At 48.6% G+C, this 24,814-nt stretch overlaps 1 protein-coding gene across 2 annotated transcripts; it reads left to right on the forward strand.

Annotated features, from left to right (window-relative positions):
• Positions 1-62: 62 nt before the first annotated feature.
• RCN2 (reticulocalbin 2) lies at positions 63-18,003 on the forward strand. Of its 2 annotated transcripts, none has more exons than XM_069742086.1 (8): positions 63-193; positions 7,965-8,119; positions 8,709-8,814; positions 12,393-12,589; positions 13,951-14,064; positions 14,287-14,383; positions 15,284-15,426; positions 17,502-18,003. In XM_069742086.1, exons 1-8 carry the CDS (start codon positions 184-186, stop codon positions 17,652-17,654), a joined length of 975 nt encoding a protein of 324 aa, XP_069598187.1. In that variant the 5' UTR covers positions 63-183; the 3' UTR covers positions 17,655-18,003. The 2 variants fall into 2 exon arrangements, with proteins under 2 accessions (XP_069598187.1, XP_069598188.1); XM_069742087.1 differs by having other exon boundaries at positions 15,287-15,426.
• The last annotated feature ends 6,811 nt before the right edge of the window (positions 18,004-24,814 follow it).

Genomic DNA, 24,814 nt, shown 5'->3' on the forward strand with positions numbered 1-24,814 from the left:
TGCCACAACTTCAGACCCCGCCCACTGCTTTCCTGCGCCTTCCAATCACAACGGCGCGTGACGTCATGTTTGACGACGCGGCAGAGGTGGGCGTGGTGTATGACGTAGGCGTAATGGCGCTTGTGGCCCAGAGCCTGATGTGGGGGCATTAGTGGGAGTCTGCTGCTGCTGGACTTCTCACCGATGGCTGACGGTAGGAGCAGCGCCATCGTGTAACTGTTGCGTCACGCGTGGCGGTTTCCTTTGCACTGCATGTGGTGGTGGTCTGCAGCCTGTGGCATCCTGGGAGTTGTAGTTTTCCATCATACTGTTGTTATAAACCTACACCTGCCCTCTGCTGGGACTTCTGGTGTCACAGCGACTGCAGACCCTCAGACTCCATACTCCTCTACATAGATTGGTAGAGGGGAGTTGTTACCCGTAGCAACCAATCAGCTTCTTCCTTTAAATCCATTGGTTGCCATGGGCAACGGTTTTTTTTTCTCCTGTTCCCTCTCATGGCTTCTAATGAATCAGGAATTCGACCTGTCACATCCTCCCAGGACAGGAGAGACGATGCTGGTTCCTGCGCTCCCCTCTGCTGTGTGGGGCAGCACTGCTCCTCCCTCTGGTGAGACCCCAGTGTATGGCCAGTGCTCAGTGACCTGTTAGTATATGTGTCAGTGGGGGACGTCCTGCCCCCCCCCCCCGCAGAAGCCCCTCCTAGATTCCCAGATGTCCCAGCAGTCCCTCCTAGATTCCCAGATGTCCCAGCCGTCCCTCCTAGATTCCCATATGTCTCAGCCGTCCCTCCTAGATTCCCAGTTGTCTCAGCCGTCCCTCCTAGATTCCCAGATGTCCCAGCAGTCCCTCCTAGATTCCCAGTTGTCTCAGCCGTCCCTCCTAGATTCCCAGATGTCCCAGCAGTCCCTCCTAGATTCCCAGTTGTCTCAGCCGTCCCTCCTAGATTCCCAGTTGTCTCAGCCGTCCCTCCTAGATTCCCAGATGTCCCAGCAGCCCCTCCTACATTCCCAGACGTCCCAGCAGTCCCTCCTAGATTCCCAGTTGTCTCAGCAGTCCCTCCTAGATTCCCAGCAGTCCCTCCTAGATTCCCAGTTGTCTCAGCCGTCCCTCCTAGATTCCCAGTTGTCTCAGCCGTCCCTCCTAGATTCCCAGATGTCCCAGCAGTCCCTCCTAGATTCCCAGTTGTCTCAGCAGTCCCTCCTAGATTCCCAGTTGTCTCAGCCGTCCCTCCTAGATTCCCAGTTGTCTCAGCCGTCCCTCCTAGATTCCCAGATGTCCCAGCAGCCCCTCCTACATTCCCAGACGTCCCAGCAGTCCCTCCTAGATTCCCAGTTGTCTCAGCAGTCCCTCCTAGATTCCCAGCAGTCCCTCCTAGATTCCCAGATGTCCCAGCAGTCCCTCCTAGATTCCCAGATGTCCCAGCAGTCCCTCCTAGATTCCCAGTTGTCGCAGCAGTCCCTCCTAGATTCCCAGTTGTCTCAGCCGTCCCTCCTAGATTCCCAGATGTCCCAGCAGTCCCTCCTAGATTCCCAGATGTCCCAGCAGTCCCTCCTAGATTCCCAGTTGTCGCAGCAGTCCCTCCTAGATTCCCAGATGTCCCAGCAGTCCCTCCTAGATTCCCAGACGTCCCAGCAGCCCCTCCTAGATTCCCAGACGTCCCAGCAGCCCCTCCTAGATTCCCAGTTGTCTCAGCCGTCCCTCCTAGATTCCCAGATGTCCCAGCAGTCCCTCCTAGATTCCCAGTTGTCTCAGCCGTCCCTCCTAGATTCCCAGTTGTCTCAGCCGTCCCTCCTAGATTCCCAGATGTCCCAGCAGCCCCTCCTACATTCCCAGACGTCCCAGCAGTCCCTCCTAGATTCCCAGTTGTCTCAGCAGTCCCTCCTAGATTCCCAGCAGTCCCTCCTAGATTCCCAGTTGACTCAGCCGTCCCTCCTAGATTCCCAGTTGTCTCAGCCGTCCCTCCTAGATTCCCAGATGTCCCAGCAGTCCCTCCTAGATTCCCAGTTGTCTCAGCAGTCCCTCCTAGATTCCCAGTTGTCTCAGCCGTCCCTCCTAGATTCCCAGTTGTCTCAGCCGTCCCTCCTAGATTCCCAGATGTCCCAGCAGCCCCTCCTACATTCCCAGACGTCCCAGCAGTCCCTCCTAGATTCCCAGTTGTCTCAGCAGTCCCTCCTAGATTCCCAGCAGTCCCTCCTAGATTCCCAGATGTCCCAGCAGTCCCTCCTAGATTCCCAGATGTCCCAGCAGTCCCTCCTAGATTCCCAGTTGTCGCAGCAGTCCCTCCTAGATTCCCAGTTGTCTCAGCCGTCCCTCCTAGATTCCCAGATGTCCCAGCAGTCCCTCCTAGATTCCCAGATGTCCCAGCAGTCCCTCCTAGATTCCCAGTTGTCGCAGCAGTCCCTCCTAGATTCCCAGATGTCCCAGCAGTCCCTCCTAGATTCCCAGACGTCCCAGCAGCCCCTCCTAGATTCCCAGACGTCCCAGCAGCCCCTCCTAGATTCCCAGTTGTCTCAGCCGTCCCTCCTAGATTCCCAGATGTCCCAGCAGTCCCTCCTAGATTCCCAGTTGTCTCAGCCGTCCCTCCTAGATTCCCAGATGTCCCAGCAGTCCCTCCTAGATTCCCAGTTGTCTCAGCCGTCCCTCCTAGATTCCCAGATGTCCCAGCAGTCCCTCCTAGATTCCCAGTTGTCTCAGCAGTCCCTCCTAGATTCCCAGCAGTCCCTCCTAGATTCCCAGATGTCCCAGCAGTCCCTCCTAGATTCCCAGTTGTCGCAGCAGTCCCTCCTAGATTCCCAGTTGTCGCAGCAGTCCCTCCTAGATTCCCAGTTGTCGCAGCAGTCCCTCCTAGATTCCCAGATGTCCCAGCAGTCCCTCCTAGATTCCCAGTTGTCGCAGCAGTCCCTCCTAGATTCCCAGTTGTCGCAGCAGTCCCTCCTAGATTCCCAGTTGTCGCAGCAGTCCCTCCTAGATTCCCAAATGTCCCAGCAGTCCCTTCTAGATTCCCAGCAGTCCCTCCTAGATTCCCAGTTGTCGCAGCAGCCCCTCCTAGATTCCCAGTTATCACAGCAGCCCCTCCTAGGTCCCCAGTTGTCACAGCAGCCCCACCTAGGTCCCCAGTGGTCACAGCAGCCCCTCCTAGATCCCCAGTTGTCGCAGCAGCCCCTCCTAGATCTCCAGTTGTCGCAGCAGCCCCTCCTAGATCCCCAGTTGTCACAGCAGACCCTCCTAAAATCCCAGCAGTCCCTCCTAGATTCCCAGATGTCCCAGCAGTCCCTCCTAGATTCCCAGATGTCCCAGCAGTCCCTCCTAGATTCCCAGTTGTCGCAGCAGTCCCTCCTAGATTCCCAGATGTCCCAGCAGTCCCTCCTAGATTCCCAGATGTCCCAGCAGCCCCTCCTAGATTCCCAGATGTCCCAGCAGCCCCTCCTAGATTCCCAGATGTCCCAGCAGCCCCTCCTAGATTCCCAGATGTCCCAGCAGTCCCTCCTAGATTCCCAGATGTCCCAGCAGTCCCTCCTAGATTCCCAGTTGTCGCAGCAGTCCCTCCTAGATTCCCAGATGTCCCAGCAGTCCCTCCTAGATTCCCAGTTGTCGCAGCAGTCCCTCCTAGATTCCCAGTTGTCGCAGCAGTCCCTCCTAGATTCCCAAATGTCCCAGCAGTCCCTTCTAGATTCCCAGCAGTCCCTCCTAGATTCCCAGTTGTCGCAGCAGCCCCTCCTAGATTCCCAGATGTCCCAGCAGTCCCTCCTAGATTCCCAGTTGTCGCAGCAGTCCCTCCTAGATTCCCAGATGTCCCAGCAGTCCCTCCTAGATTCCCAGTTGTCGCAGCAGTCCCTCCTAGATTCCCAGTTGTCTCAGCCGTCCCTCCTAGATTCCCAGTTGTCTCAGCCGTCCCTCCTAGATTCCCAGATGTCCCAGCAGCCCCTCCTACATTCCCAGACGTCCCAGCAGTCCCTCCTAGATTCCCAGTTGTCTCAGCAGTCCCTCCTAGATTCCCAGCAGTCCCTCCTAGATTCCCAGATGTCCCAGCAGTCCCTCCTAGATTCCCAGTTGTCGCAGCAGTCCCTCCTAGATTCCCAGTTGTCTCAGCCGTCCCTCCTAGATTCCCAGATGTCCCAGCAGTCCCTCCTAGATTCCCAGATGTCCCAGCAGTCCCTCCTAGATTCCCAGTTGTCGCAGCAGTCCCTCCTAGATTCCCAGATGTCCCAGCAGTCCCTCCTAGATTCCCAGACGTCCCAGCAGCCCCTCCTAGATTCCCAGACGTCCCAGCAGCCCCTCCTAGATTCCCAGTTGTCTCAGCCGTCCCTCCTAGATTCCCAGATGTCCCAGCAGTCCCTCCTAGATTCCCAGTTGTCTCAGCCGTCCCTCCTAGATTCCCAGATGTCCCAGCAGTCCCTCCTAGATTCCCAGTTGTCTCAGCCGTCCCTCCTAGATTCCCAGATGTCCCAGCAGTCCCTCCTAGATTCCCAGTTGTCTCAGCAGTCCCTCCTAGATTCCCAGCAGTCCCTCCTAGATTCCCAGATGTCCCAGCAGTCCCTCCTAGATTCCCAGTTGTCGCAGCAGTCCCTCCTAGATTCCCAGTTGTCGCAGCAGTCCCTCCTAGATTCCCAGTTGTCGCAGCAGTCCCTCCTAGATTCCCAGATGTCCCAGCAGTCCCTCCTAGATTCCCAGTTGTCGCAGCAGTCCCTCCTAGATTCCCAGTTGTCGCAGCAGTCCCTCCTAGATTCCCAGTTGTCGCAGCAGTCCCTCCTAGATTCCCAAATGTCCCAGCAGTCCCTTCTAGATTCCCAGCAGTCCCTCCTAGATTCCCAGTTGTCGCAGCAGCCCCTCCTAGATTCCCAGTTATCACAGCAGCCCCTCCTAGGTCCCCAGTTGTCACAGCAGCCCCACCTAGGTCCCCAGTGGTCACAGCAGCCCCTCCTAGATCCCCAGTTGTCGCAGCAGCCCCTCCTAGATCTCCAGTTGTCGCAGCAGCCCCTCCTAGATCCCCAGTTGTCACAGCAGACCCTCCTAAAATCCCAGCAGTCCCTCCTAGATTCCCAGATGTCCCAGCAGTCCCTCCTAGATTCCCAGATGTCCCAGCAGTCCCTCCTAGATTCCCAGTTGTCGCAGCAGTCCCTCCTAGATTCCCAGATGTCCCAGCAGTCCCTCCTAGATTCCCAGATGTCCCAGCAGCCCCTCCTAGATTCCCAGATGTCCCAGCAGCCCCTCCTAGATTCCCAGATGTCCCAGCAGCCCCTCCTAGATTCCCAGATGTCCCAGCAGTCCCTCCTAGATTCCCAGATGTCCAAGCAGTCCCTCCTAGATTCCCAGTTGTCGCAGCAGTCCCTCCTAGATTCCCAGATGTCCCAGCAGTCCCTCCTAGATTCCCAGTTGTCGCAGCAGTCCCTCCTAGATTCCCAGTTGTCGCAGCAGTCCCTCCTAGATTCCCAAATGTCCCAGCAGTCCCTTCTAGATTCCCAGCAGTCCCTCCTAGATTCCCAGTTGTCGCAGCAGCCCCTCCTAGATTCCCAGATGTCCCAGCAGTCCCTCCTAGATTCCCAGTTGTCGCAGCAGTCCCTCCTAGATTCCCAGATGTCCCAGCAGTCCCTCCTAGATTCCCAGTTGTCGCAGCAGTCCCTCCTAGATTCCCAGTTGTCGCAGCAGTCCCTCCTAGATTCCCAAATGTCCCAGCAGTCCCTTCTAGATTCCCAGCAGTCCCTCCTAGATTCCCAGTTGTCGCAGCAGCCCCTCCTAGATTCCCAGTTATCGCAGCAGCCCCTCCTAGGTCCCCAGTTGTCACAGCAGCCCCTCCTAGGTCCCCAGTGGTCACAGCAGCCCCTCCTAGATCCCCAGTTGTCGCAGCAGCCCCTCCTAGATCTCCAGTTGTCGCAGCAGCCCCTCCTAGATCCCCAGTTGTCACAGCAGACCCTCCTAAATTCCCAGCAGTCCCTCCTAGATTCCCATTTGTCGCAGCAGTCCCTCCTAAATTCCCAGATGTCCCAGCAGTCCCTCCTAGATTCCCATTTGTCCCAGCAGTCCCTCCTGGATTCCCAGATGTCCCAGCAGCCCCTCCTAGATTCCCAGATGTCCCAGCAGACCCTCCTAGATTCCTAGCAGTCCCTCCTAGATTACCAGTTGTCGCAGCAGACCCTCCTAGATTCCCTGATGTCCCAGCAGACCCTCCTAGATTCCTAGCAGTCCCTCCTAGATTACCAGTTGTCGCAGCAGACCCTCCTAGATTCCCAGATGTCCCAGCAGTCCCTTCTAGATTCCCAGCAGTCCCTCCTAGATTCCCAGATGTCCCAGCAGACCCTCCTAGATCCCCAGTTGTCGCAGCAGCCCCTCCTAGATCCCCAGTTGTCGCAGCAGTCCCTCCTAAATTCCCAGATGTCCCAGCAGCCCCTCCTAGATTCCCAGCAGTCCCTCCTAGATTCCCATTTGTCGCAGCAGTCCCTCCTGGATTCCCAGATGTCCCAGCAGACCCTCCTAGATTCCCAGATGTCCCAGCAGACCCTCCTAGATTCCTAGCAGTCCCTCCTAGATTACCAGTTGTCGCAGCAGACCCTCCTAGATTCCCAGATGTCCCAGCAGTCCCTTCTAGATTCCCAGCAGTCCCTCCTAGATTCCCATATGTCCCAGCAGACCCTCCTAGATCCCCAGTTGTCGCAGCAGCCCCTCCTAGATCCCCAGTTGTCGCAGCAGCCCTTCCTAGATCTCTAGTTGTCGCAGCAGCCCCTCCTAGATCCACAGTTGTTGCAACAGCCCCTCCTAGATCCCCAGTTATCACAGCAGGTTCCCCATTATTCACCTATCCTTAGGATAGCTCCCCAATATCAGGTGTGTGGGGGTCTGACCCAGGGCTCTGCTGTTGATCAGCTGTGGACAATGTACGGAGCTGTGGGGTTCTGTAAGGTTTATAACTGTCGCTGCGGACAGCTGATGAGTGGGGGTGCCGGGTGTTAGACCCCTGATCGCAGCGTCCTGTCCCATGGATCAGTAACTTGTGCCTTAAAGAATCCACAGATCTCCAGGTGAATGGATTTAGTAAGCTTCCGCTACAGTAAAACAAGCGTTTTGGATCGTAAAAATCAGCAATCCGGCCCTGCTCTGTGGTTTATGGTGACGCCGGTGCAGAAAATAGTCTGCAGATTGTATATTCCCAGCCCATCCTCAGGAGCGTGGCCCCAGGACTCGCAGAGGATCCTGTGGCTGAGTTATTCCTCATTGTTCCTGGGGTTGGTCATTGTCGTGTCGCTCTCCTTTGTAGGTTTTATTAGGAGGACAGCCTTTGTTTTGTGTCTTTTGCCTTTGTACTGTGATAGATTTATTGTGGCACTCCCCTGTATTACTAGGAGTGCTGTGATTGTTTTCTCATGCGAATCGGCACGAGAAAAAAAAATTTACAGGTTTAAGAAAATGGCAACACAAACCAATTTTTTTTAATTTAATTTTATTTTTTTACAAATTTCAGATTTTTTTTCACCACAAAAATAATAATAATAAAAAATACTGTATAAATTTGGTATGTATGTGTATGTATATATATATATATATATATATATATATATATATATATATATATTCATACTGACCTACAGAATCTTATTCCCAGGTCATCGTTACCGCACTCTGAACGCCGTAAAAACAAAACCCACAAACAATGGAGGAATTGTTTGGTTTTTTTTTGGCCATTTCATTGCACTTAGATTTTTTTTTTCTGTTTCCCATGTTTTTCAGTACTTTATATGGTAAAATGAACGGTGTCACTCAAAAGTACAGTTCCTGCGTCTATAAGCAAGACCTACATGGTCATAGGTATAGGAAAATAACTAAGTAATGGCTCGTGGAAGAAGAGGAGGGGAGTTAGGAAAGCAGGAATGGTTGAGAGTGGTGGTGTTCTCCCTGTGATGAGTGCATGTCATTAATGAGCGTCGTACTGAGCATTCTAGGAGTGACACTCGTCTTGTTCTCTCCATCAGGGCTGAAGATGGAAGCGTTACTGCTGGTCCTGTCTGCGTGCCTGACCCTCAGCGCATCCCACCTGCACGGATCCCCCAATCATCCCGATGATAGCCTCTACGAAAACGATGAGCACGACACGGACTATGACAAGAAGATGTTCCTGGGAGGAGAGGTACGGGGGAGATCTATCAGCTCCGTCCTAGGGAGGGCAGTGCAATTTCCATGCTCTCCATGTGCAGGTTTACGGTGATGGGAGCCGGGCATGTGACACGTCCAGCTCCAGATCGGACCCCAAAATACAGTCCTCAAGATCCATAAGTGAATTCAGGCACAATGGCCCCCCTGAATTAATTCAGACCTCCAAATTAATCTTGACGTCTAAAGCAGGGGCTACTCTGTGACTTTGGCTCCCCATTTCTGGTGCTTCAGATTGTGTGATCCCTACAGAGAAGGGGACACCTAGGGCGCTGCTCTGCTTCGTCCTTATGACCAGGGAGTGGTCGCTCCGACCATAGATGTCATTGTGTACGGCTGTTGTCAGTCTTCACCGTTCTGAAATTCTGTACCGTTTTGTGTATACAGCTTGTATGCATACCTGTGTGTCTCCATAGCTGCAAAGAAACCAATCCCCATCTAGTCTGATCCTCGCTCACTTTCTTCTTGCAGCCAATAAGTATGGTAGCTGCAGACTTGCACATTCTAAGTGATAACGAGGACCTTGTTTGTGTGAAGCAATGTTCTGCCATTTGTTTTCCTGTAAGGAAGAAGCCGACGATTTTGCAGAGCTGAGTCCAGAAGAGCAACAGAAAAGACTGAAATCTATCATTAGAAAGATTGACATTGATGCCAACGGCTACCTGACAGTAGGTAGGAGAGACCGCTGGACCTGGCGCGGCTTTTACTTTACTCTTTTACTCGATTATTTTATATAATATTTTATGCGGATAATTTGTTGTCCCTATGACATCATCTAATTCTGCCATTATCTGCTATACTTTCAGACCTAAAAGTAGTTGTCTGGTGGGGAAAAAAAAAGTTATAACCTGTCCGGAGAATAGAGGATAACTTGTTGATCGATGGGGTCCCAGCGGTCACAACTCTGGTCAAACAAAAGAACAGGACACTTTTATAGCTCTCAGTTTAGCGTGGCAGCGCACATGATCTACCAATCCATCTTTCTTTCTTTCTTTCTTTCTTTCTTTCTTTCTTTCTTTCTTTCTTTCTTTCTTTCTTTCTTTCTTTCTTTCTTTCTTTCTTTCTTTCTTTCTTTCTTTCTTTCTTTCTTTTCCTTTCTTCTCTTCTCTTGTCTTCTCTCCTCTCCTCTCCTCTCTTCTCTCTTTCCCTTCTCTTCTCTTCTCTTCTCTTTCCTTCCCCTCTCTTCTCTTTCCTTCCCTTCCCTTCTCTTCTCTTCCTTCCCTTCCCTTCTCTTCTCTTTCCTTCCCTTCTCTTCTCTTTCCTTCCCTTCTCTTTCCTTCCCTTCTCTTCTCTTTCCTTCCCTTCTCTTCTCTTTCCTTCCCTTCTCTTCTCTTTCCTTCCCTTCTTTTCTCTTCTCTTTCCTTCCCTTCTCTTTCCTTCCCTTCTCTTCTCTTTCCTTCCCTTCTCTTCTCTTTCCTTCCCTTCTCTTCTCTTCTCTTTCCTTCCCTTCTCTTTCCTTCCCTTCTCTTCTCTTTCCTTCCCTTCTCTTCTCTTCTCTTCTCTTTCCTTCCCTTCTCTTCTCTTTCCTTCCCTTCTCTTTCCTTCTCTTTCCTTCCCTTCTCTTTCCTTCCCTTCTCTTTCCTTCCCTTCTCTTTCCTTCCCTTCTCTTTCCTTCCCTTCTCTTTCCTTCCCTTCTCTTTCCTTCCCTTCTCTTTTCTTTCCTTCTCTTTCCTTCCCTTCTTCCCTCTCCTCCTTCCTTCCTGTAGATTGCCCCTCGGAATCCATGTGAACATAGCCCCCACAATAAACAATACTATTAGGATCCATTAACATTGTAATATCTCCCTTCCATTGGATCCCCAAACAGGATGCAGACGAAACCTCTGACGGAGCCGTCTGGTGAGACAGATCTTGGTCTGATAGACTTTGAGCTTTATTCCAGTGGATGCTCTGAAGAAAAGTAGATTGCACCACTAAACAAAACCCAGTGTCCATTAGATTTCCGTTTTTCATTGCGCTTTATGGCTCTTGTCCGAATCCTGTTTTCTGAGGATTCAAGTGGAAGTGCCAAATCGCAATGTGAACAGCCCCTTTCAGCATAGAGTGCTCCCTTGTAGTATCGACACAGCACCCCTAGTGTACAATACCATCAGCAGTGCCCTGTATAAACAGTGCCTCCCATACAGAATACCGTCCGTAGAGTGCCCCCGCACAAACATTGATAAAATAGTCCCCCCAATAATACAGGTCCTTCTCAAAAAATTAGCATATAGTGTTAAATTTCATTATTTCCCATAATGTAATGATTACAATTAAACTTTCATATATTATAGATTCATTATCCACCAACTGAAATTTGTCAGGTCTTTTATTGTTTTAATACTGATGATTTTGGCATACAACTCCTGATAACCCAAAAAACCTGTCTCAATAAATTAGCATATCAAGAAAAGGTTCTCTAAACGACCTATTACCCTAATCTTCTGAATCAACTAATTAACTCTAAACACATGCAAAAGATACCTGAGGCTTTTATAAACTCCCTGCCTGGTTCATTACTCAAAACCCCCATCATGGGTAAGACTAGGGACCTGACAGATGTCAAGAAGGCCATCATTGACACCCTCAAGCAAGAGGGTAAGACCCAGAAAGAAATTTCTCAACAAATAGGCTGTTCCCAGAGTGCTGTATCAAGGCACCTCAATGGTAAGTCTGTTGGAAGGAAACAATGTGGCAGAAAACGCTGTACAACGAGAAGAGGAGACCGGACCCTGAGGAAGATTGTGGAGAAGGACCGATTCCAGACCTTGGGGAACCTGAGGAAGCAGTGGACTGAGTCTGGTGTGGAAACATCCAGAGCCACCGTGCACAGGCGTGTGCAGGAAATGGGCTACAGGTGCCGCATTCCCCAGGTAAAGCCACTTTTGAACCATAAACAGCGGCAGAGGCGCCTGACCTGGGCTACAGAGAAGCAGCACTGGACTGTTGCTAAGTGGTCCCAAGTATTTTTTTCTGATGAAAGCAAATTTTGCATGTCATTCGGAAATCAAGGTGCCAGAGTCTGGAGGAAGACTGGGGAGAAGGAAATGCCAAAATGCCTGAAGTCCAGTGTCAAGTACCCACAGTCAGTGATGGTGTGGGCTGCCATGTCAGCTGCTGGTGTTGGTCCACTGTGTTTCATCAAGGGCAGGGTCAATGCAGCTAGCTATCAGGAGATTTTGGAGCACTTCATGCTTCCATCGGCTGAAATGCTTTATGGAGATAAAGATTTCATTTTTCAGCACGACCTGGCACCTGCTCACAGTGCCAAAACCACTGGTAAATGGTTTACTGACCATGGTATTACTGTGCTCAATTGGCCTGCCAACTCTCCTGACCTGAACCCCATAGAGAATCTGTGGGATATTGTGAAGAGAAAGTTGAGAGACGCAAGACCCAACACTCTGGATGAGCTTAAGGCCGCTATTGAAGCATCCTGGGCCTCCATAACATCTCAGCAGTGTCACAGGCTGATTGCCTCCATGCCACGCCGCATTGAAGCAGTCATTTCTGCCAAAGGATTCCCGACCAAGTATTGAGTGCATAACTGAACATTATTATTTGATGGTTTTTTTGTTTGTTATTAAAAAACACTTTTATTTGATTGGATGGGTGAAATATGCTAATTTATTGAGACAGGTTTTTTGGGTTATCAGGAGTTGTATGCCAAAATCATCAGTATTAAAACAATAAAAGACCTGACAAATTTCAGTTGGTGGATAATGAATCTATAATATATGAAAGTTTAATTGTAATCATTACATTATGGTAAATAATGAAATTTAACACTATGCTAATTTTTTGAGAAGGACCTGTACTTTAAAGAGAGTGGCTCCTTGCAAGCATCACCAGTGGAGTGCTATAACATTCTACTTCCCTGTGGCCTCCGTAGGGTGAGGAGTCACTATGTACATATTTATACCATTCCCATTGAAGTGAATGGAAGCAATGTAACACATATGGAGCCAGCACCTGCTGAAGGTAGTGGGTGGCAGCTGGATTTTGGAACCGCACCTGTTCTAAATGCGTCTCTTTCTGTAAGTTTACATCTGAACCCAGTCTGGTATAAAATAAGAAATGGCATATAATAACGTATCGATCCCCAGGAGCTTCTCTGTCTTGCACGTCGTGCTTCCTACTGGTCTCCTCTTCCGTTGTGGTTAGCATTTGATAGCTGCGGCCAATGATTGGCTGCAGTGGTCACATGCCAGAGGAAACTATTGGGGGACAAGGATATTTCTTTCAGCTTTCCCATACTCTTCTTCCCTAAGATGAGCTGAGCTTGTGGATTCAGAAGTCCTTTAAGCATTACATTTTGGAAGACACCAAGGAGCAGTTTGCAGAAGTGGACTTGGATAAGGATGGTACCGTGACCTGGGAGGAATACAACATCCACATGTACGATCGCATCATCGACTATTCTGAAGATACTATACTTGAAGATGATGAGGAAGAATCTTTCCGTCTGGTGAGGAGACTGCGACCATTCTTTACAGGGATGATAATCCGACTCTATGCCCGAATTACTGTACTCTGCCTATATTCTTAGGTTGCATTAAACTCTTAGAGTAACTAAACTTTGAACATGTTTTTTTTCCTATTTGCCAGGCAGATGGGTGGGGTCTGGATCCTGAGACCCCCGTGGATTGCTCCGAACAGTGTGTAACAGCAGACAGGAGCTCAGCTCCGCTCCTGTCTGATGGTGGACACAAGGCAGAGTATGGATTTAATAGAAAACATAGGTTTGTAGTCTATGCTTTCCATTGGTTTTATACTCCTGTTTGTGTGCGCTCAGACAGAAGCTGTGTACTCTTCTGGGGTCTGTTGAGCAATCACTGGGGGTCTCAGGACCCAGACCCAATTGATCTGCAGGCAATTAAAGCGCCTGCCAAATATGGGAAAAAAAAAAACACTTTCAAAGTCAAGTTACTCTTTAACACTCAGAAATATGCATATTTGTTATACATGAATGTTAGTGCTGTATGATGGGTATGCACGTCACTGCACGTACTCGATCATCAGCAGGAACATGGCGGACATACGGCTGGGCTCAGACATTGGGATGACGCAGGTAATAACAACCCCATCAGCTTTAAGGGAAACCTTCACCTTATTCATACTGCCAAAAATATGTCAGAAACATTCAGATTCGTCCAGAGACCAGTCCAGCTCCGCCCTGGGCCGGCTTCTGCAGACGCCACTGGAGATGATTGACAGGTGTCTCCTATATCAGGAGACCTGTCAGCCACCTCTGGCAGCACTGGGAAGAGCCGGCTGGACTAGTCAATGTCCGGCTATGGTCGCCATCTAAATCTAGATCTTAAAACTATGTCTTTAAGTGATGCATCCAGGCTCTGATTTATGCTGCCCGCAGCATGAGTCGGGTGACAGGTCCCCTTTATGGTCCATTTACATTATGAGGCATCCAGCAGCATGTTTGCTGATCGGTGGTCATCTATCAGCCCGTTTACACAGGCAGACCACACGTCAGATGTGCGATATGTCATTGATTGTTCAGTGCACATTGGCTGGCATTGTTCTCTCGGCAGCACTTCTCCTGTTTACACAGCACTATGTGCTGCCGAGAACGATGATCATTTCACCAGACAGACGAGCATTCTCGAGGGGCAATATTTCCTTCACGTATAGATCTTCTTTAACCTTCCGGCTCCTGCACTTCTGCATAAGTTTGCAGCCCATATAGGTTGTGTCCAAGCTTGTCCAGAAACAGGGGGAGCAGTTCAAGCTCTTCTATTCAGTGCTGTCATTTTCCGGAAGGCGTTGGACGCCATATTAATCTCTGATTTTTTTTTTTTCCTTTCCCCGAAGATCCACATGAAGGACAAGAAGCGTTTTGAGCGCGCGGAACAGGATAACAATTCTGGATTAAATTTACATGAGTTTACAGACTTTGAACATCCTGAAGAAACCGATTATATGCTGGTAAGATGAGAGTGTGGAGTAAAGAAGCCGAGCGTTCTGACAATGTGTTATATGGGATCCTCCACCATGCTGCACTTTGTGTCTCCTGACTCTCGGTGGTATATGATGCGGGAACGTTGGATTGGGCATGACACCCTATTATGGCATCTTGTCTGCTGTACATCGCTAAATAGAAATTGTCCGTCAGTCATTGTCCTCTAATTTCCGTCTCATTTTCTTTAGGAATTTGTGATTGAAGGAGCCTTAGAAGAACACGACAAGGATGGCGATGGATTTGTTAGTTTAGATGAATATCTCGGCGAATATTCACAAGATCCAGGTATATTGTGTCCTACATGTTATGTCGTATACTGGGAAAGTAGAGATATTTGTATAGAAGTCCTAGCATAGCCCCGCCAGGATGAGATGACTTTTGGACCCTTTGGTGATGATCATCCCCCATAATGGTTCTTGCAACCAATCATCCACACAGTTAAATCTTTATTTCCCTTCTATGGAGATCCTTGACTTCCAGTCTTGGGGTGGCACTGGATATTGGCTCAGTGACGCCCCTCCATCCATTAATTTTACTGATGGCCTGGATTGTCCCTATGTCACGATGATCTCTGAAGAAATCAGTCGCCTGCGTGTTGACAGCCAGCTACCTGGGCACGTGCATTGAAGCTGGGCGTACGACTTCCGGAGCATGTGCAGATCGAATAAGGAGATGGGCAACTTCAATGAACATCACCGGCTAGCCGGACATCAGCGTGCAGGAGCGGGATTTTCTCAGAGAGCAGTTTGACGTCGGTCCATCAAACCATGGTGGTTGGTGTCCCTACTGATTAGAGGAGTGGACCGATATCCAACGCTACCCACATGATAGAAAGCTTAGAAGGGGGATAAAGGTAAAGGTTTTTTTTACTTATATAGAGGGGCGTTATAGCTTTACTGATGCACATTACGTCACCTATACCACAACGGGGGCAGTTTTGTAGGACAAAATGATGTGTCCAGTTCCCTCAGTTCAGACGTCCGAGTAGGACGGACTTTGGTTTCCCAGGACTGAGCACGGACCTCCGGACCTGAACAGCCTACAGGCATATACTGTACATGAGGCTGTTGGGTTTGGGGACCCGCAGCCGGTACTCGGGCCGTGAAACATCTGAATCCAGCCTTGCTCATTATTGTGTGCGGATGCTTGTCGGGCAGTAAGTCATTGCTTTACCCTTCTCCTAAGAAGCTACTGAAGATCCACAGTGGTTAATCATTGAAAGAGATCGTTTTGAGAACGACTATGACAAGGACGGTGATGGGAAGCTGGACCCCACGGAATTGCTTTCCTGGATTGTCCCTAACAATGTCGGAGTGTCCGAGGAAGAGGTAAGGCTCTTTACTTGGGGCAAAATTTATATAGATATATATACAGCTCTGGCAAAAATTCAGAGACAACTTTCAAATGTTCAGTTTGTCTGATTTTTCTCTTTATAGGTATATTTTTGAGTAAAATGTAAATTGTTCTTTTATTCTATAAACTTCTGACAACATGTCTCCGAATTTCCAAGCGATACATTTTTTTTTCTTTTTTCTGAAAAGGAGAAATGGTCAAAATAAAAAATAAAAATAACAACCAGCGCTTTCAGACCTCAAATAATGCAAAGAAACAAGTTCATAATCATTTAGAAACAACAATACTAATGTTTTAACTCATGAAGAGTTCAGAAATCAATATTTTGTGGAATAACCATGATTTTTAATCACAGCTTTCATGCGTCTTGGCATGCTTTCCACCACTCTTTCACACTGCTTCTGGCGCAAAAATGTAAGCAGTTCTTCTCTGTTTGATGGTGACTATCCATCATCCTCTAGATTACATTCCAGAGGTTTTCAATGGGGTTCAGGTCTGGAGATTGGGCTGCTCATGACAGGGTTTTGATGTGGTGGTCTCTTAATTTTTGCCAGAGCTGTATATCTATATCTATCTATATATAGTATATGTATGTGTGTATCTCTGTCTCTATCTCTATGAAGACGACTTTGCTTTTCATGCCATGTCCTGAACTCAGCAATTCAATATACCGTATTTTTCGGACTATAAGACGCACTTTTCCCCCAAAAAAATTGTGAGGAAAATGGGAGGTGCGTCTTATAGTTCGAATGCAGGATTACCGGTAGTGGTGTGGCGGCGGCAGAGGTGCAGTGAGCGGTATGGCGTTAGCAGGGTGTCTTGCACAGGTGAGGTGACGCCGCGGCCCAGTATCCAAGGCGAGCAGCAGAGCCGGGTGAATCACGACTTTCTCGGTGGTGGCGGCCATCTTCCTGAGGCCGCGCGTGTGCAGATTGAGTGCTCTGCTTCCCAGGACTTCAGGAAATTGGCCGCCGTGATCTCCATCTGCGCACACGCGGCCTCCCATGGCCATTTTCCCTGAAGCCCCGGGAAGCAGAGCACTCAATCTGCGCACACGCAGCCCTAGGAAGATGGCCGCCGCCACTAAGAAACCGGTGATTAACCCGGCTCTGCTGCTCACATTGGATACTGGGTCGCGGCGTCACCTCACCTGAGGACGTGACCGCACCTCTGCCGCCGCCACAGCACTGCCGCAACCCCCCCCCTCCATGGACACCAGGCCGTGGCGTTACCCACCTAAGCAGGAAGGGACCCTGCTCATGTGCACGCCGTACCGCCCACCGTGCCTCAGCATCACCGCACCTCTGCTGACACCCATGCCTCCTGTGACCTTGCTCTGCCCCCACCAGCCCTCAGGTAAGATACCTTAAAATTTGGACAATAAGACTTATATAAAAAATCTCCAATTTTCACCCCAAATTTGGGGTGCGTCTTATGGTCCGGTGCGTCTTATAGTCCGAAAAATACGGTAGTTACTGTTGTAGTTGGCACTTATTTCCGTAAAAAACTGTCACTGAAACTATGCCCCAAAAATCACTTCCACCCTCCCGCTGCGAGTGCCCAGCTACCCTTCCCAGGCTTGCTAAGTGCTCTGTGCAGTGGAAATCCATCATATATATCACTGCTCCTCTGTTTTCTGCTTGCCAGGGCCAATGTGACCCCGAGGATTGACAGTTTGGGCCGGCGGCGTGGTTGCTTTGCTGGCCCGACCTGTGTGCTCTCTTTACCTGTGCAGCATCGGAGGAGCGCAGGGACCTTCAGATCAGCGCTTGTAAATACTGTGCTTGCCTTGGAAATCCCTGTCGGCCATCTCTTGATAGACCGCAGTAGTGGTCGGGTACCAGACCAACAAGGAGTACACACTATATAATTAAATATTCCTCCATACTACTTGCCGCCTGATCTGCTAACAGTTCTAATCTCATTAGGTAGAAAAAAAAGGAATCTAGTGTCCAGGACCCTGGATGCAGGCGATCAGGAAACACTGGCAGGAGCCTCACTGTCAACAGTTTTTTGTTTTCTCATTTGTACCTTGCCTCCTTTCCCACAGGCGAATCACCTGATCGAGTCCATTGACACCGACGGCGATGGGAGACTTTCAGAAGCAGAAATTCTGCAGAACAGAGACATTTTCTTAACCAGCGAAGCCACAGACTACGGGCGGCAGCTCCAAGACGAGCACTTTTACCACGATGAGCTCTAGTTCACACACGGCGGAACGCCTCTCTATTATTTATAGAACTTCCGGCAGTTTTATTTTTGGTCGTGTCCGACCCAAAGCAGAGGAGTAGTCATCACTAGACACTGAATACAGAGTAACCCAAACTTATGTCGATTTCCATTCCCCAAATTCTCAAGTTTTAAGACAAATATTTTCATTCCAGCGCCAGAAAAAAAAAAAAGCGTCCAGCGCTTCATGGCTGTGAAGAAGTCGTCCTTAGATACGTCACACTAATGTGTCTGATGATGCTGATGTCTTTATGTTTTTTATGGGTTTATTTGATTGTTTTAGAAGGAAAATCTGTTAGTAAAGGAACAAAACCTTCACAGGACCATCCTGATCCAGCCCTGTAACTTGCTTTTCCAGGTCATAGTCGTTTCTGCTGCTTGGACGTTCCTCATGGGCTGTCCCATCATTATTTTTCCTATTCAGTACATAGATCATAAAAAAAGAAAAAAATCACCATTCATAAAAAATGAATAATAATTGCCCTTTACGGTATCAAAAATAATATCCGTGACATTTTTGCATAGTGGGGTAACACTTGGTGGTCATGATGCGTAGCCATGCGCAGGTCCACCTCATGCCGCTGGTCACTCCCAGATGCCAAGAGAAATGGTTTTTCCATTCTGCTGGTCGGGTAAAGAGCAGATATCTGCTGTAGTATGGCAGGAGAGCTGATAATACTCTTAGAGGGTAGATGAACATTGGTTATAATATCAGCTGCCAGAGGGAGGAGGAGACTGATTCTGTCTAGAAAATACCCTTAGCAGAACAGATCAGCAGCAGCATTCGGTGGGGGGGGGACACATGGAAGCAAAAATGATACACAGTCATGGCTGAAAGTGTTGGCACTGTAGGAATTGTTCCAGAAAATGAAGTATTTCTCCCAGAAAATGATTGCGGTTACACGTTTTTGTTTTTTTACATATTTATTTCTTTTGTGTGAATTGGAACAACACAAAAAAAGAAAAAAAAAAAGGGGGAAATTGGACAGAATTTAATGCAGAACTCCCAAAATAGACGCCCAGCGATCATATATTTATCAAATTATTTAAAGGACAACCCCTTTATTACAAAGCGTGAGCAACTGGGATTAATCTGGTGCAGGTTTTGCCCATATGGTCTAGTTTTTTTTTTGTAAGATCAGATTAATAAATCTGCTGCACAGTCTTATGTCCACTGCAGAGACGGAGCCGGACGCCACCACTAAGATGATCTGTGTCGTGCTCCTCCCCCGCGGTTCCTGCATGATGTATAACACTGGCTGGAGGAAGGTATAATAGCGCCCGACCCCTGATGTACTGGGGCATGATGTGCGTTACTGGGACATGATGTGCGGTACTGGGGCATGATGTGCGGTATTGGGGCATGATGTGCGGTACTGGAGCATGATGTGCGGTATTGGAGCATGATGTACGGTATTGGAGCATGATGTGCGGTATTGGAGCATGATGTGCGGTACTGGGGCATGGTGCGGTATTGGAGCATGATGTGCGGTACTGGGGCATGATGTGCGGTACTGGGGCATGATGTGCGGTATTGGAGCATGATGTGCGGTACTGGGGCATGATGTGCGGTACTGGGGCATGATGTGCGGTATTGGAGCATGATGTGCGGTACTGGGGCATGATGTGCGGTACTGGGGCATGATGTGCGGTACTGGGGCATGATGTGCGGTACTGGGGCATGGTGTGCGGTACTGGGGCATGATGTGCGGTACTGGGGCATGATGTGCGGTATTGGAGCATGATGTGCGGCGCTGGGGCATGATGTGCGGCACTGGGGCATGGTGTGCGGCACTGAGGCATGGTGTGCGGCACTGGGGCATGGTGTGCGGCACTGGGGCATGATGTGCGGTTCTGGGGCATGATGTGCGGTATTGGAGCATGATGTGCGGCACTGGGGCATGGTGTGCGGCACTGAGGCATGGTGTGCGGTATTGGAGCATGATGTGCAGTACTGGGGCATGATGTGCGGTACTGGGGCATGATGTGCGGTATTGGAGCATGATGTGCGGTACTGGGGCATGATGTGCGGTACTGGGGCATGGTGTGCGGTACTGGGGCATGATGTGCGGTACTGGGGCATGATGTGCGGTATTGGAGCATGATGTGCGGCGCTGGGGCATGATGTGCGGCACTGAGACATGGTGTGCGGCACTGGGGCATGATGTGCGGTACTGGGGCATGATGTGCGGTATTGGAGCATGATGTGCGGTACTGGGGCATGATGTGCGGTACTGGGGCATGGTGTGCGGTACTGGGGCATGATGTGCGGTACTGGGGCATGATGTGCGGTATTGGAGCATGATGTGCGGCGCTGGGGCATGATGTGCGGCACTGAGACATGGTGTGCGGCACTGGGGCATGGTGTGTGGTACTGGGGTATGATGTGCGGTATTGGAGCATGATGTGCGGCGCTGGGGCATGATGTGCGGCGCTGGGGCATGATGTGCGGCACTGGGGCATGGTGTGCGGCACTGGGGCATGATGTGCGGCACTGGGGCATGATGTGCGGTATTGGAGCATGATGTGCGGCACTGGGGCATGATGTGCGGCGCTGGGGCATGGTGTGCGGCACTGGGGCATGGTGTGCGGCACTGGGGCATGGTGTGCGGTATTGGAGCATGATGTGCGGCACTGGGGCATGATGTGCGGTATTGGAGCATGATGTGCGGTACTGGGGCATGATGTGCGGTACTGGGGCATGATGTGCGGCGCTGGGGCATGATGTGCGGCGCTGGGGCATGGTGTGCGGTACTGGGGCATGATGTGCGGTATTGGAGCATGATGTGCGGTACTGGGGCATGATGTGCGGTATTGGAGCATGATGTGCGGCACTGGGGCATGATGTGCGGCGCTGGGGCATGATGTGCAGTACACGGAGATCGTTCACTGATGTCAGGATGTGTTCTTGGATAAAGTTTAAAGACCGAATGGATAGAACTAATTCTTTTCTCTTGCTTTCATATGAAAAGTGACAACATTGTGATAAGGACATTGGTGGCAGATAACAGGGAGCGATGCTGCACCCCAGACTAACACGCTGCATCTTGCTGCAGGTGTTTGAAAATCCGCCCACCGGTACATCCCAGCTAAATCGGTTTTAATTAAACAACCCGATGTAAAGCATTTGCCCAGTATCAGAAAACTGTCTGCCCTTTCCTGAATCGGCGCCCCTCCTGCTCATGGGTTGTGCCTGGTATTGCAGCCTGTCTCCAATACAATTAATAGGATTTCACTAAAATGCCAGACTAATAAATATATATAATCTATAGATACAGTGGGGAAAATAAGTATTTGATACTCTGCCGATTTTGAGTTTTCCCACCTACAAAGAAGGGAGAGGTCTGTCATTTTTCTCATAGGTTTTACTTCAACTGTGAGATACAAAATCTCAAAATAAAAACCAGAAAATCACATTGTATGATTTTTACGTATTTAATGTAGGAAGATGCAATTTAATTACAAATTTGATCACCTACCAACCAGCAATAATTCTGGCTCCAACAGACATTAGGTTTTTTTTTAAGCAGTCTTCCTACTCTGAACTCATTACCTGTATAAAAGACACCTGTCCACACACACTCTAACCTCTCCACCATGGCCAGGACCAAAGAGCTATCTAAGGACAGCAGGGACAAAATTGTAGACGTGCACAAGGCTGGGAAGGGCTACAGGACAATAGGCAAGCAGCTTTGTGAGAAGACAACAACTGTTGGCGCAATTATTACAAAATGGAAAAAACACTAGATGACTGTCAGTCTTCCTCGGTCTGGGGCTCCATGCAGGATCTCACCTCGTGGGGTGAGGCTATGTGCACACGTTGCGGATTTCCTGCGGATCCGCATTGTTTTTTGCAGTGCAGAATCACTGCAGATCCGCAAGTGATTTACAGTACAATGTAAATCAATGGTAAAAAAACCCGCTGTGCTAATGGTGCGGAAAATTCCGTGCAGAAAAGCTGCGGATTAAAAGAAATAGAATGTCACTTCTTTTTTGCGGATCTGCAGCGTTTTTGTACCCATTCCATTATAGAAATCCACAGGGGTAAAAAACGCAAAAAATCTGCAGCAAACCGCACAAAAACGCGTCAAACCGGACCTGCATTTTCTGCCAAGAGTTGCAGAATCCACACCAGAAATTCCTAAGCCTAATCCACAATGTGTGCACATAGCCTGAGGATGATTCTGAGAAAGGTCAGTGATCAGCCCAGAACTGCCCAGGAGGACCTGGTCAATGGCCTGAAGAAAACTGGGACCACAGTCTCAAACATTACCATTAGTAATGTACATTAGACTTGATTTATAAGGCACACACCTGTCTATATAAGACCTCACAGCTCACAGTGCATGTCAGACCAAATGAGAATCATGAGGTCAAAGGAACTGGCCGAGGAGCTCAGAGACAGAATTGTGGCAAGGCACAGATCTGGCCAAGGTTACAACAGAATTTCTGCAGTACTCCGGGTTCCTAAGAGAACAGTGGCCTCCATAATCCTTAAATGGAAGAAGTTTGGGACCACCAGAAGTCTTCCTAGACCTGTCTGTCCAGCCAAACTGAGCAATCGTGGGAGAAGAGCCTTGGTGAGAGAGATAAAGAAGAACCCCAAGATCACTGTGGCTGAGCTCCAGAGATGCAGTAGGGAGATGGGAGAAAGTTCCACAAAGTCAACTATCACTGCAGCCCTCCACCAGTCAGGCCTTTATGGCAGAGTGTGCGCAGAAGCCTCACCTCAGTGCAAGACATATGAAAGCCCGCATAGAGTTTGCTAAAAACACATGACTCCCAGACTATGAGAAATAAGATTCTCTGGTCTGATGAGGTCAAGATAGACCTTTTTGGTGATAATTCTAAGCGGTATGTGTGGAGAAAACCAGGCACTGCTCATCACCTGCCCAATACAATCCCAACAGTGAAACATGGTGGTGGCAGCATCATGCTATGGGGGTGTATTTCAGCTGCAGGGACAGGATGACTGGTTGCTATTGAAGGAAACATGAATGTGGCCAAGTACAGAGATATCCTGGATGAAATCCACTTCTAGAGTGCTCTGGATCTAAGACTTGGCCGAAGGTTCATCTTCCAACAAGACAATGACCCTAAGCACACAGCTAAAATAACAAAGGAGCGGCTTCAGAACAACTCTGTGACCATTCTTGACTGGCCCAGCCAGAGCTCTGACCTAAACCCAACTGAGCATTTCTGGAGAGACCTGAAAATGGCTGTCCACCAACGTTCACCATCCAACCTGACGGAACTGGAGAGGATCTGCAAGGAAGAATGGCCGAGGATCCCCAAATCCAGGTGTGAAAAACTTGTTGCATCATTCCCAAGAAGACTCATGGCTGTACTAGCTCAAAATGGTGCTTCTACTCAATACTGAGCAAAGGGGCTGAATACTTCTGACCATGTGATATTTCAGTTTTTCTTTTTTAATAAATTCGCAAAAATGTCTACATTTCTTTTTTTTTCAGTCAGGATGAGGCGCAGAGTGCACATTAATGAGAAAAAATGAACTTTTTTCAATTTACCAAATGGCTGCAATGAAACAAAGAAAAATATAAAGGGGTCTGAATACTTTCCGTACCCACTGTATATTGCTGTGAGTGATTGCCAGTGATATTTATATGGATAAATAGCAGCGATTGGAGTTGGCTCCGGTTGCTGCTGTTACAGGCATATGCCATCTCCTGGTATGGTGCGGGCTCAGCTCCTGAGCCGGCTCCATACATCTGCCCGAGATACGTCGAGGAGACTTTTAAAGGTGTTTTCCGAGCTCTAGACAACTTTCAGCAGTCACAATATCTCAGTGCGCAATGAGCGCACTGCCACTATTCCCCACACCAGTGGGGCCATCATCTGCCGACCGTTTCTAACAATCTAAATTAGGAGACTCAATTCATCACGTGGCCGCAAGTATGCGTCTTTCGGTTACATGATCGCCCACTAGTGCTGGGATTACTGGGGGATGCAGACAGTGTGCTCGTCCAGAGCTTGGAAAACCCCTTTAACAATAAACAAGTAATTTACAGTTAATTGCTAATATTAGGCTGCGTGCACACATTGCTGATTTTTCGCAGTTTTTTCCGTGGTTTTTCACGATAACGCTATAAAACCGCAAAAAAAAAAAAGCATACATTATGCATCCCATCATTTAGAATGAATTCCGCATGTTTTGTGCACATGATGCGTTTTTTCCGTGAAAAAAAACGCATCGCTGTAAAAAAAACGCAGCATGTTCATTAATTTTGCGGGGTTTTTTTTGCGGATTTTCCACTATAAAATGCATTGGGAAATGTCCGGAAAAAAAACGCACCAATAAACGCGCATGCAGATTTCTTGCAGAAAATTTCAGGTTTTTCTCAGGAATTTTCTGCAAGAAATCCTGAACGTGTGCACATAGCCTTACAGTAAAAATTAAACTGTGTGCCAATCTCTCCGTGGGACACAAACACCCAAAAAATAAAAAAATCCACAGTAAAAAAAAAAAGTCAAAGCCCCGATTCATTACTTGAATTTTTTATTATTCTTTTTTTTTTTTGTCTTGTATTCATTGCTGATTTTTTTTCCTTGCACCAAATTCTTCAATGTGGCGCACAGGCGTCATGAATTTTGTGCAGTAAAAAAAAAAATGGTCCAAAATGTATTATAATACTAATAATAATAATTAAAAAAAACTCCAGGGGAAAAAGGGGTGTGTATTGGGTGACTGAAGTGGATTTACCCCATTTATTTTCACTTTTGAAAAAGTCACATTTGATGAATCCTGAGGAAAACACCTGACGGAAAAGTCAGAAACGAACCAGACGATAAAAAAAAAACACTTGAAAAAGGGCGCAAATCAAAAAGTCTCAAAAACTGGCAAAAAACGCAATAATGAGTCAAGTCTGGAGTTTTTCTTTGCATTTTTTGTGTTTTTGCATTTTTTTTTAACGCCAATTCGTTCAGTAACTCAATTTTTACCATTTTTAAAGCAGAAATGCCTCAAGATATTAACGAGACTTCTTTTTCCACACTGGTAAAAAAAAACACAACAATAATAATCAGCACCATGGTTATGTTTTTTAAGGTCTTTTTCAGGCCGACGCGTCCCAGCATCCACCTGAAAAAGTGCGCCACAAAGTGAGCGTAATGCGC

Source organism: Ranitomeya imitator, chromosome 10 (genome assembly GCF_032444005.1).
Source record: "Ranitomeya imitator isolate aRanImi1 chromosome 10, aRanImi1.pri, whole genome shotgun sequence".
NCBI classification, from domain to species: Eukaryota; Metazoa; Chordata; class Amphibia; order Anura; family Dendrobatidae; genus Ranitomeya; species Ranitomeya imitator.

Coding starts and splice junctions, on each gene's coding strand:
- RCN2 (XM_069742086.1), top strand. Junction 8,815..12,392: donor CAACGGCTACCTGACAGTAG/GTAGGAGAGACC, acceptor TTCTTCCCTAAG/ATGAGCTGAGCTTGTGGATT. Junction 14,384..15,283: donor CGAATATTCACAAGATCCAG/GTATATTGTGTC, acceptor CCTTCTCCTAAG/AAGCTACTGAAGATCCACAG.